The following is a 12,906-nucleotide window of genomic DNA, read 5'->3' on the forward strand; positions in this document are numbered from 1 at the left end:
TAGAGCATTGCAATTTAACCATGCTGAAAGGACCTCCCCCTGGCTGATATAAGACATTCATAGTGTCCCTCCAATGAACACAAACGTTCTTACTGATTAACATCCACAGTATTACATAAGCTACAGTAAAGTAATGTTTCTGCTGGTGGTAGTCAAAACCACAAATAGAGCAGAGCTGTGCTGATGGGAATGGGTTGAGACTCATTCGTTTTGTGGGCCATTTGGAGTGTGTCTATGTGTTGATGATGGGGCTGTGAAAGGCGAGCGGGTGTGACTCATACGTGCTGGAACAGCCAGGTTCGGAAGACATGGATGAGGGGATGGAGAGGGGGATAGAGAGGAGTGGAGGGGAGGATGTTTCCCGGAGCTCTGTTTGACTCCCCTCCAGCATCACTCACATCGTAAACTGTGATGAGATGTCGAGGGTCCCATAAACGATCCCTGAACATGCCAGTGGGTCAGAATCACTTTTCTCAGACCAGCAGCACTGTGTGAGTTCTCTTAAGCTAGGCCCTTAAGGACGCTCCGATTCAGTCAACTCTGACACTCGTTGATGTTAGTTGTTTTCTGCAGTGGCATCCTTGAGAATCTAATTGTGATTATACTTAACAATGTCCTGTCATAATCTGTCAGATTAGATTTATAACTAAATGATAATTCATATTTTTCAATGTAGTTATTCAGATCTTACAAGTGATCAACACAGCTCCCAAACACTCCCAACACTCTCACTCCCAGTGGCGATGAGAAAAGTGAAGAGTGGGCGGTTTCTCCAGCATAACTGCCTGGGATTTAGTGTTACATTCACTGTAGCTGTCGACACTTAAAACAACATGAGCAAGCTCTTGTTGTTCCTGTTGTTACTGTTGTTCCTGTTGTTCCTGTTGCCTTGGGGCAGCAGGTAGCCTAGTGGTTAGAGCGTTGGGCCAGTAACCAAAAGCGTTCTAGATCGAATCACTGAGCTAAAAATCTGTTGTTCTGCCCCTGAACAAGGCTGTTCCTAGGCTGTCATTGTAAATAATAATTTGTTCTTAACTGACTTGTCTAGTTAATTAAAGGTTAAACAACAAAAAAAGTTGTCAATCATACTAAAGGCCTCAGTCATGGCTAGAAAGAATACAGCTTTTGTCAAATGAATATCAAAAGTTGAAACATTTTAGCTAACCATAACCCTTTTCCTAACCTTAACCTAATTATCCTAACGTGCTACCATAATTATCCTAACCTGCTGCGTAAATTCTTCTAACCTGCTACATAAATTGTAATCTGACAAAAACTGTATCCCATTTAGTCGCAATGAGAGTGGTAATGGCAACCAACACAAAACCAGCGTTAGGCTAACAGCACCCTTGGAAATGATGCATTGTGAGAGAGAAACTCTTCAAAGACCATTACAAGCATCTGTCGTTTAAAGTGCATTAGGATTAGAGGGTATTCGATCAATCCATTACAAACAGCACATGGAAGTGATTATATTTGCTTTTGGATACCAGTACGATGCCATGGAATGGATGAGCATTCCAGAATACTGACGTAGACATTAGGGTTCTCAGAATCATGCACTAACATTAACGGACATAACATACTGTAGGCGTTTGCCTGGCCCTTACCCAGACCCAGACCATCAACAAATCAAGGACTGCAACCCCAAATCTTTAAACTGAACTATGATAACCTTTGCTTTCACTTCATCACTTTCCCGGCTGTAAATTCAACTGCTGAGGATTCTATCATTTAAAAAAAAACTGCACCAAGCATATATAGTGACTTTTGTTTTACGTAACCAGATTGTTGAACATTGATAGTATGGCAAAGGAAAAATCAATTATCAAAGAGCATGCAATTGCTTTGGGCATCTTTGAATTTCCACAACAATAATTAGGCCAAGTCCAGTGCAGTAATTAAATCTATACAACTCAGTTATATGCTGTGGAAATGAATGGCTAGGCGAAGCTACTATAAGAGCATTAGTGTATTGCCATTGTTTCTTTGAACAACTGAATGAAGCAATGTATGATCAGTTTGAAATGAACTCAGGGTACATTCTGATGCTCTGACATAGCCTCGGTAACAGGGCGGGTGGAGGAGGCATATGTACTGAACCCTCTGCACGTCAGTAGAGCCCACCCATCGCCTGTCTTGTTTATATTGCTACAACGTGTTGTTGCCTTTATAAACTCTGCAACATCACAGAGGGAGTTACAGCAGTTTTGTTGTCTGACAGCAGTAGACTAACGAAGCACAGTTTAGTGAAAAGCGACTGACATTTATTTTCACATTTATGCATCGTTTATTATTTATGCAGATTAAACATTTTTGTAGAAACGTTTGAAAATTCGTTTTTTGACAACATTGCTTTTTTTTCAATTTAATATTTAACAATGTTTTGGTCGGTCATCTGCGCAACTTTTCTCCTTGCTCCTTTAGTTTGCGAGGCAAGAACCAAGCGATATGTCATCGGCTGTCCAGATAAATGTGACAAATCTCTATGTCCCCCGATCCCTGCGGACTGCATGGCCGGCGACATACTTGACCAATGCGACTGTTGTCCGGTCTGTGCGTCCGAAGAGGGTGAGGCATGCGGCGGCACAGGGAGATTAGGGGACCCGGAGTGCGGAGAGGGCATGGAATGCTCGATAACGGACGGAATTGGGGTGTCCGCCACAGTGAGGCGTCGGGGAAAAAGCGGTGTGTGCGTCTGCAAAGGTTCGGACCCGGTGTGCGGCAGCGACGGGGTGTCCTACCAAAACATCTGCGAACTGAAGAGAGTGAATAATCGGGCTCTGAAGCTGCAGCAGCCACCAGTCATCTTCATACAGAGAGGAACCTGTGGCAAAGGTATTGGAATTCAACACAATGTATAACAAATTACTGGTTGTCTTGATAAAAGCCACAGCAAGTGCAATATTGTGCGTAAAACCATAATGCATAAAAGGTCCAAGAAAGACCAAATATAAATAATATTATCCATTGAATTGGTCTGCGTTGAAATGTCATAATTGCTTGCTCATTAAAACATCCCATCTCCCGAAATAACATGTTACCGAGTTCAACAGGATCTGTCTTAATTAACTGTAGCCTAGCACAGTGGTAGAGCCAGTATGTGCTAAGACGTATAATAATCACACCCGACACATTTACCAGTAGCCTACGGTTAAACCAGATAGAGATTTTGTGTCGTACATGTTTTTCACAAGGAGATACCATATCTAACAAATATTTTAATTTGTTGGTTAATAACACATTTTACTAGCAATTTGATTGACATTTCAATGGTGTGCCTTCGTGGCTGTTTGGGTTTTCTTCCCTGTCCATGTTATTTTGACTAATTAACCGGTAGGGCTTCACATGCCGACCTGGACGTAGTAAACATACATCTGGGACACTCCAATTAGTATGATATGTTACATTTCGTATTAATATGTGGACGTCCATCATCCATGTCGTATGATATGTTACGAATTGCAATTCTTACAATATGTTACACATTTGCAAAATATATGATATGTTGCTAATTCTAATTTGTTGTAGCTAACGTCATCTATCTATTGGTTACGTTAACTTAGGTTGGGGGTTGAGGTTAGCAATTAGGTTAAGGGTTAGCCAACATGCTAGTTGCAAAGTAGTAAGTAGTTGCAAAGGTGCTCAATTTGTCCTGACGAGATTTGAACACGGAACCCTTGGGATGCAAGACGTTTACGTTACACGCCTACCCATCCACCCCAACCTACTGCCATACTTTAGTTTTTGCGTGAAGTAACTTTCTGTCTTAACTAACTATTGACCCAGGGTAAAAATCTGTTGAAATCTAACAAGGCTTTCTTGGGAACTTGGTGTATGCAGTGTAAATAAATACTGTCTTTCTGCTTCTGGGATGTGTATAGTTGTGATGCTTGGCCTCAAGGTACACATTGAAAACACACACACACACACACACACACACAGCTATGAACTCACCATTCACACCTGGATCATTCTGTGCCAGCCAGCTTTCTGCTACAGTAAACTCTTGGAAATAAGGTGCTATCTAGAACCAAAAAGGGTTCCATCGGTGGTTCCTATAGGAGAACCCATTGAATAACCCCTTTTGGTTCCAGGTAGAACCCTAGCGAGTATCCAACTCCTGCTACCCACTCATCACTCCCTCATTCTTCTCCTCCCTCTCCCAACTTTTGAACACAAAACTCCTTTCCAGATTTTGGGACTCTGTTTAGCACCTTCAGGTCAGAGGACTGGCTTACCTTGATACCTCAAAAAAGAGCTGTTTCACTCAATAACTGAGGACAGGATCGCTCAGCCAAGCCAAAGATATGGTAGAACTCTGTCATAAAGCCATTACATGAGCTGCTCCCACCTATGATATCATGGCATCTGGACCTCGTGCAGTCAGTCGATTGTATAACTTCTAAACAGGTCAAGATCTAGGTCAAATTCGACAGTCATTGAGCCATGTTTTGTAGCCCGTTTCTTCATGAGGTGACTTGTTCCATATATACTGTATATGTGTGATTGACAGGCATGGATATAAAATCAACTCAACTCTGTCAGTAGAAAGTGAATGGAATGGTGTCTTAATACCTTTTGAATGGAAAGAAGTGTGAATGAAATCTCCAACAATAAGATGTTTTGTTGCTGGAGAGGTTCAAATCAAATTTGAGACATGTTTAGTTAATTGGTAGCTAAGTTAGTTAATACTATGTTAATGCCTGTTTATTTATTTGCTCTTGATGATGCTCAGCTCTCTGTATGATGCTCAGCTCTCCCTCCCCCCTTAAAAGACCTAGATGCACTATTGTAAAGTGGCTGTTCCACTGGATGTCATAAGGTGAAAGCACCAATTTGTAAGTCGCTCTGGATAAGAGCGTCTGCTAAATGACTTAAATGTAAATGTAAATGTCTGTATGAGTGCCATGATGGAGAGTGCTGTGACAAACTGCTCCACAGCTGACAGTGACAGACTGTGACAGAGTACAAGCTGTTCCAGACGACTGTGTGATCTCGCTCTCTGTAGCCGATGTGAGTAAGACCTTTAAACAGGTTAACATAAGACCTTTGAACAGGTTAACATTCGCAAGGCCACAGGGCCAGGTGGATTACCAGGATGTGTACTCAGAGCATGCGCTGATAAGCGGGCAAGTGTCTTCACTGACATTTTCAACCTCTCCCTGACCTAGTCTGTAACACCTACATGTTTCAAGCAGACCACCATATTCCCTGTGCCCAAGAACGCCACAGTAACCTGTCTAAATGACTATCACCTCGTAGCCCTTGCATCTGTAGCCATGAAATGCTTTGAAAGGCTGGTCATGGCTCATGTCGACACCATCATCCCAGACACTCTGAACCCACTCCAATTCTCATACCGCCCCAACAGATCCACAGATGACGCAATCTCTATTGCACTCCACACTGTCCTCTCCAACCTGGACAAGAGGAACACCTACTTGAGAATGCTGTTCATTGACTACAGCTCAGAGTTCAACACCATAGTGCCCACCACTAAGCTCAGGACCCTGGGACTGAACACAACTTCCTCTGCAATTGGATCCTGGACTTCCTGACGGGTCGCCACCAGGTGGTGAGGGTAGACAAGAAAACATCCGCCACACTGACCCACAACACGGGGGCCCCTCAGGAGTGTGTGCTTAGTCCCCTCCTGTACTCCCTGTTCACCCACGTTTGTGTGGCCGCGCACGACTCCAACACCATTTGCTGATGACACGATGGTGGTAGGCCTGATCACCGACTACGATAAGACAGAGTACAGGGAGAAGGCCTGAGACTGGGCGGTGTGCTACCAGGACAACAACTTCTCCCTCAACGTTAGCAAGACAAAGCAACTGATCGTGGAGTACAGGAAATGGAGGGCCGAGCATGCCCCCATCCATATCAACAGGGCTCGGTGTTCCTCGGTGTCACTAAGGAATTAACATGGTCAACACACACCAACGCCTCTTTCCCCTCAGGAGGCTCTCAGGAGGCTGAAAAGATTTGGCGTTGTCCCTCAGATCCTCAACTGCTGCACAATTGAGTGCATCTTGACTGGCTGCATCACCGCCTGGTATGGCAACTGATTGGCATCCGACCACAAGGTGGTATGGAGTGTAGTCCATACGGCCCAGTAAATCATTGGGGCCAAGCTTCCTGCCATCCAGCCATCCAGGACCTCTATACCAGAGCACCGTCTAGGTCCAAAAGGCTCCCTAACAGCTTCTACCCCCAAGCCATAAGACTGCTGAACAATTAACCAAATGGCTGCCCGGACTATCTGCATTGACTCCTCCCTTTGCACTAACTATTCTGACTCATCGCATAATCTACTGCTACTGCTTATTATCTATCTTGTTGCCTAGTCACTTTATTCATACCTGTATGTAGTTATCTACCTCAATCACCTCGTGCCCCTGCACATAGACTCGGTACTGGTATCCTTGTGTATATAGCCAAGTTATCATTACTCACTCCTTGTGTTATGATCTTTCTATTTTAAAGATCTTCTCTCTGTATTGTTGAATTGCCTGCAAGTCAGCATTTCACTGTTAGTCTACACCTGTTGTTTACATGATTGGATTTGACCATCGCTCAGACACATGCAAACATTGCTTCGAAGCTTGTTTTTTTCCATACCCTTTAAAATGTAAGGAGCTCACAACAGGTTAAACATTAGTTTAGTGGTGAGCACGGCAGCCAAGGTGCACAAACACACTCACATGAACTCACTTGAAGTCTGGGGTTGAGCTTTGGCAACGTCAAGACGGCCAACATAATATTGGATGAGACAGAGTCAGTGTGCGTGCGTGTGTGTGTGTGTGTGTGTGTGTGTGAGTGTGTGTGTGTGTGTGTGTGTGTGCGTGTGTGTGTGGTAGTCAGAGGCTCCAGCCTGCAACCCATCACCACCCAGTGCCTTCAATAGCGAGAGTGGGGGAAGCATGGAAGAACTCCTAAGCAACTGATGTCCACAGCACCATGGGAATAACAGTGGATGCTTGATTAAAATACCCATGGGCAAACATGGACACTCTTGTCACATGAGTGGGGAGGGCTGGGTGGTTGACAGACATTGTTGCTAAGACCAGGGCACTAGCTCACCAGAGGTTGTGATCTATTCTGAAACGTGTTAGCCTGGTCTAAATCCTCAAGTATTTAAAATGTTTTTTATTTATTTTTATTTCACCTTTATTTAACCAGGTAGGCTAGTTGAGAACAAGTTCTAATTTGCAACTGCGACCTGGCCAAGATAAAGCATAGCAATTCGACACATACAACAACACAGAGTTACACATGGAATAAACAAAACATAGTCAATAATACAGTAGAACAAAAGAAAACAAAAAGTCTATATACAGTGAGTGCAAATGAGGCAAGATAAGGGAGTTAAGGCAATAAATAGGCCATGGTGGCGAAGTAATTACAATATAGCAATTAAACACTGGAATGGTAGATGTGCAGAAGATGAATGTGCAAGTAGAGATACTGGGGTGCAAAGGAGCAAGATAAATACATAAATAAATAAATACAGTATGGGGATGAGGTAGGTAGATAGATAGATCTGCTGTTTACAGATGGGCTATGTACAGGTGCAGTGATCTGTAAGCTGCTCTGACAGCTGGTGGTTAAAGCTAGTGAGGGAGATATGAGTCTCTAGCTTCAGAGATTTTTACAGTTTGTTCCAGTCATTGGCAGCAGAGAACTGGAAGGAAAGACGACCAAAGGAGGAATTGGCTGGGGGTGACTAGTGAGATATACCTGCTGGAACGCGTGCTACGAGTGGGTGCTGCTATGGTGACCAGTGAGCTGAGATAAGGCGGGACTTTACCTAGCAGAGACTTGTAGATAACCTGTAGCCAGTGGGTCTGGCGACGAGTATGAAGCGAGGGCCAACCAACGAGAGCGTACAGGTCACAATGGTGGGTAGTGTATGGTGCTTTGGTGACTAAATGGATGGCACTGGGATATGGACTCACAGATTCTGCAAGAAACCCTTCAATCATGCAAAACTGTTGCTGTAGTCAAATAAAGAAGAACCTATCGAGGAAAGATCTATTCCACACAGTTGTCTTTGACCATGTTTACAGTATTAAGACATAACACTTCCTGCCAGCCTCTGTGTCTCTCTGTGAGAGGGGCCAAAGCAGCCTGACAGCCAGTCAAGCCAAGCACCCCTTGTCAAATAGCTGATGGATTCATCAGGAAACCATCAATGGGTAAGAATAGACAGACAGGCCATGGCATGCCCCATAATCAGGAGTTCCACTTGGCAGACAGGCCATGGCCCCATAATCAGGAGTTCCACTTGGCAGACAGGCCATGGCCCCATAATCAGGAGTTCCACTTGGCAGAGAAACGCACATCTGTAAGGTTAGAGGGCTATTATTTTCTCGCTCCACGTGATACCATTTCAATTAGGGTGTGTGTTTGTTTGTGTGTGCATCTGTGTGTGCCTGTATCTGTTCGATCATGCTATAGGCTTTCAGTGCACAAAATAGCTGGTGTGACTGATAGTGATTAAGAAAGATAGTGTCCTCAATTTTACAACTGATCTTTTGACCTTTTATCAAAGCTGAAGTATTTGTATGTGATTTGATTGAAAGCCATTTCACATGGCGTGCCTGAGTGCATGTCTGTGTGCAGGTCAGGTCGAGAGAACTCTCTCCTCTCTCTTACTCTTTTCGGCAACATGATGACAAGAATTACTACAGAGAAGTTGACTAGTCATGATGGTGGAGGCTGGATCTGGAGACATATAGCCTGTTATGGCTCAAGCACATACCACAGTCCACTTCTCTGGGTGGTTTGAGGTCAGTGAAAGTCCTTATAGCCTTAGATAATATTAATGAAACAAACACAGACTAGGCTGTCATGACCTGTTGTATTGATGTTGCCAGAATCTAATATGCAAATCTATACCGAACAAAAATATTAATGCAACATGTAAAGTGTTGGTCCCATGTTTCATAAGGTGAAATAAAATATCCCAGACATTTTCCATACACACAAAAACCTTATTTAGCAACAATTATTTGTTTTACATCCCTCTTAGTGAGCATTTCTCCTTCGCCAAGATAATCCATCCACCTGACAGGTGTGGCGTATCAAGAAGCTGATTTAACAGCATGATCATTACACAGGTGCAACCTTGTGCTGGGCACAATAAAAGGCCACTCTAAAATTGTCACACAACACAATGCCACAGATGTCTCAAGTTTTGAGGGAGCGTGCAATTGGCATGCTGACTGCAGGAATGTCCACCAGTACTTTTGCCAGAGAATATAATGTTAATTTCCCTACCATAAGCCAAGGCACATACTGTACATCAGCTGTATGCGACCAGGCGAAAAAACCTTTCCAAGCCAAACCATACCATAACCGCTACACACAGCCTACATCGTTGTCACCATATTAGCTAAAGTAACATCATAGTCAGCATAGCTAATAGAACTACAATCGTGCAGTAACGTTAGTGAACCGTCAGTAAGCAGTTACCCCGGCGGGCCCCCGGGACAATACATTTGTCAAACCAAAAGCTTACCTTGACTTGGAAGAGTTTCAGTGTTGTGTTGGAAAGTCATAGCCAGCTAGTTAGCATAGCATCCCTCTGTTTGAGAAGGGTGTTTCAGTAGGCTACACTAGCTAGCTGCATTTTCTAGCTAAGTAAGTGAATATGAAAGTGAAAAAAATATGACAATCTCTCTCGCTCTCTATTTCTCTCTTGCTACTCTTTCCTTTTGGAAGTAATTAATTTCTTCAAAACTGTTCAACTACTGTATTTCTTTCTCATTGTACATTGTATGTACTTCACTGCTAGCTAGCTGCAGTGTATGCTTTCAGTACTAGATTAATTCTCTGATTCTTTGATTGGGTGGACAACATTGCAGTTCATGCTGCAAGAGCTCTGATAGGTTGGAGGACGTCCTCCGGAAGTTCTCAAATTGACTGTGTAAGTCTATGGAAGGGGGTGAGAACCATGAGCCTCCTAGGTTTTGTATTGAAGTCAATGTACCCAGAGGAGGAAGGAAGCTAGCTGACCTCCGGCTACACCATGGTGCTACCGTACAGTGCTGTTGAGGCTACTGTAGACCTTCTTTACAAAATAGTGTGTCTTAATAAATTATTTGGTGACATGAATATATTTAGTATAGTTTTATCTAAAAATGATAACTTTTTAAATGTTTTACAATTTTTATTTGTATGAAATTGACTGGGGAGGATAGTCCTCCCCTTCCTCCTCTGAGGAGCCTCCACAGGTCTCATTGTGAATGTCCATGATGTTGTGGTTGGGGTGATTGGGAGTGCTCAGCCCAGTTCAGCAGCCCTTCTGCAGTGCATTATTGTTGGAATGTAAGATAAAAGGGGGAGACACCAGTTATTGTTTTGCCTATCATAGGTTGTGTGAGACCAAACCACACAACCTATATGAACTCTTTTGTCAGTTTAGGAGGTGGGTTGGAAAGATGCTATTTATTAGAGGGGGAGATGGAGGATAGGCCTAGGGGTATTATTTGACTGGACCGACACAGACCCAAAGGGAGGAGGTGAAGGCGTAATTGCACATGTTTTGCACGCACTGCAGCTGTTCCGTAACCAAAGGTTGCGCAAGGTAAAAATCAAGTGTTATGGTTATAAAACTTCAGATTTTTGTAACTTCCTGAGTTTTATAAGCTCAGTGAAGATCTTCAGCTGGACAGACCATGCAGTACAATACGGAGCCTCAAAGCAGATGTTCCAATTTCCCTTTTTTAGATTCAGCTGAGTTCTGTCCCTCGCACTACCGATCTGGATGTTATCAATAGAGAATATGTTTATGTTTATACAGTATAGTGATGATAGGAGGTCCCCTGCGCTCTTTAAAGTTCCTTTATAAGAGTACAGTGTAGAGCAGTGGTTCCCAAACTTTTTATAGTCCCGTACCGCTTCAAACATTCAACCTCCAGCTGCGTACCCCCTCTAGCACCAGGGTCAGCGCACTCTCAAATGTTGTTTTTTGCATTGTAAACCTGCCACGCACACACACACTATATTATACATTTATTAAACATAAGAATGAGTGTGAGTTTTTGTCACAACCCGGCTTGTGGGAAGTGACAAAGAGCTCTTATTGGACCAGGGCACAAATAATAATAGAACAACAATCAAACATTTTGGTCTTTATTTAACCATCTTACATATAAAACCTTATTTGTTAATTGAAAACAGTGAATAACTCACCACAGGTTAATGAGAAGGGTGTGCTTGAAAGGATGCACATAACTCTGCAATGTTGGGTTGTGTTGGAGAGATTCTCAGTCTTAAATCATTTTCCACGCACAGTGTGTGCCTGTATTTAATTTTCATGCTACTGAGGGCCGAGAATCCACTCTCACATAGGTATGTGGTTGCAAAGGGCATCAGTGTCTTAACAGCGTGATTTGCCAAGGCAGGATACTCTGAGCGTAGCCCAATCCAGAAATCTGGCAGTGGCTTCTGATTCAATTCATTTTTCACAGAACCACTTTTTGGATGAGGCTCTCTTGTTCAGATATCGGTAAGTGGACTGGAGGCAGGGTATGAAAGGGATAACGAATCCAGTTGTTTGTGTCGTGCATTTCAGGAAAGTACCTGCATAATTGTGCACCCAACTCACTCAGGTGCTTCTCTATATCATATTTGACATAGTCCGTAAGCTTGAGTTAATTTCCACACAAAAAAAATCATACAATGATGGAAAGACCTGTGTGTTGTCCTTGTTAATGCAGACAGAGAAGAGCTCCAACTTCTTAATCATAGCCTCAATTTTGTCCCGCACATTGAATATAGTTGCAGAGACTCCCTGTAATCCTAGATTCAGATCATCATTCAGGCAAGAAAAAAACATCACCCAGACAGGCCAGTTGTGTGAGAAATTCGTCATCATGCAAGCGGTCAGACAAGTGAAAATTATGGTCAGTAAAGAAAACTTCAAGCTTGTCTCTCAATTTAAAAAAACATGTCAATACTTTGCCCCTTGAAAACCAGCGCTGTTGTAAACGCGTTACATGCTCGCTGCCCATATCATTGCATAGTGCAGAAAATACACAAGAGTTCAGGGGCCTTGCTTTAACTTCTTATGGCTGGGGGGCAGTATTGAGTAGCTTGGATTAATAAATTGCCCAAAGTAAACAGCCTGCTTCTTAGTCTCAGTTGCTAATATATGCATATTATTATTAGTATTGGATAGAAAACACTCTATAAAGTTTCTAAAACTGTTTGAATGATGTCTGTGAGTATAACAGGAGAAATCAAAACAGGAAGTGAGAAATCTGAGTTTGGTATGTATTCACCACAGTTCCCAATGAAATCCCCTTGAGATATTAATGATGTTGCACTTCCTAGGGGTTCCACTAGATGTCAACCATCTATAGAAATTTGAATGAGACTTTTACTGTGTTGTGGGACTGAAGGAGAGCAGAATCTATCAGGTGACTGGCAGTCAGCCATTTTCTGATCACGTTTATTCCCACTTGCGTTCCATTGCTCATCAAGACACAAAGGAATACCCCGGTTGGGACTTTATTGAAGCTATATGTTAAAAACATCCTAATGATTGATTCTGTACTTAGTTTGAAATGTTTCTTCGACCTGTAATATAACTTTTTAAGTTTTTGTCTGACGTAACGCTGACCAGAATGAGCTTTTGGATATGTATACCAAACGCGCTAACAAACGGAGGTATTTGGACATAAATATCGGACATTATCGAACAAAACAAAAATGTATTGTGGACCTGGGATTCCTGGAGTGCTTTCTGATGAAGATCATTAAAGGTAAGTGAATATTTATCATATAATTTCTTGTTTATGTTGACGCCAACATAGTGGCTATTGTGACTATTTCTTCTGAGCGCCGTCTCAGATTATTGCATGGTTTGCTTATTCCGTGAAGTTTTTAAAA

The 12,906-nt window shown here is 42.8% G+C and overlaps 1 protein-coding gene across 2 annotated transcripts in view; it reads left to right on the forward strand.

The window, feature by feature from the left end:
* Positions 1-2,163: 2,163 nt before the first annotated feature.
* The window catches only part of htra1b (HtrA serine peptidase 1b), a 37,173-nt gene continuing 26,430 nt past the window's right edge, over positions 2,164-12,906 (forward strand). For both annotated transcript variants that reach the window (XM_029629080.2, XM_029629081.2), the window contains exon 1: positions 2,164-2,838. In XM_029629080.2, coding sequence (XP_029484940.1) covers positions 2,382-2,838 — 457 coding nt within the window. In that variant the 5' untranslated portion in view covers positions 2,164-2,381. The remainder of the gene's footprint in view (positions 2,839-12,906) is intronic.

Source organism: Oncorhynchus nerka, linkage group LG23 (genome assembly GCF_034236695.1).
Source record: "Oncorhynchus nerka isolate Pitt River linkage group LG23, Oner_Uvic_2.0, whole genome shotgun sequence".
NCBI classification, from domain to species: domain Eukaryota; kingdom Metazoa; phylum Chordata; class Actinopteri; order Salmoniformes; family Salmonidae; genus Oncorhynchus; species Oncorhynchus nerka.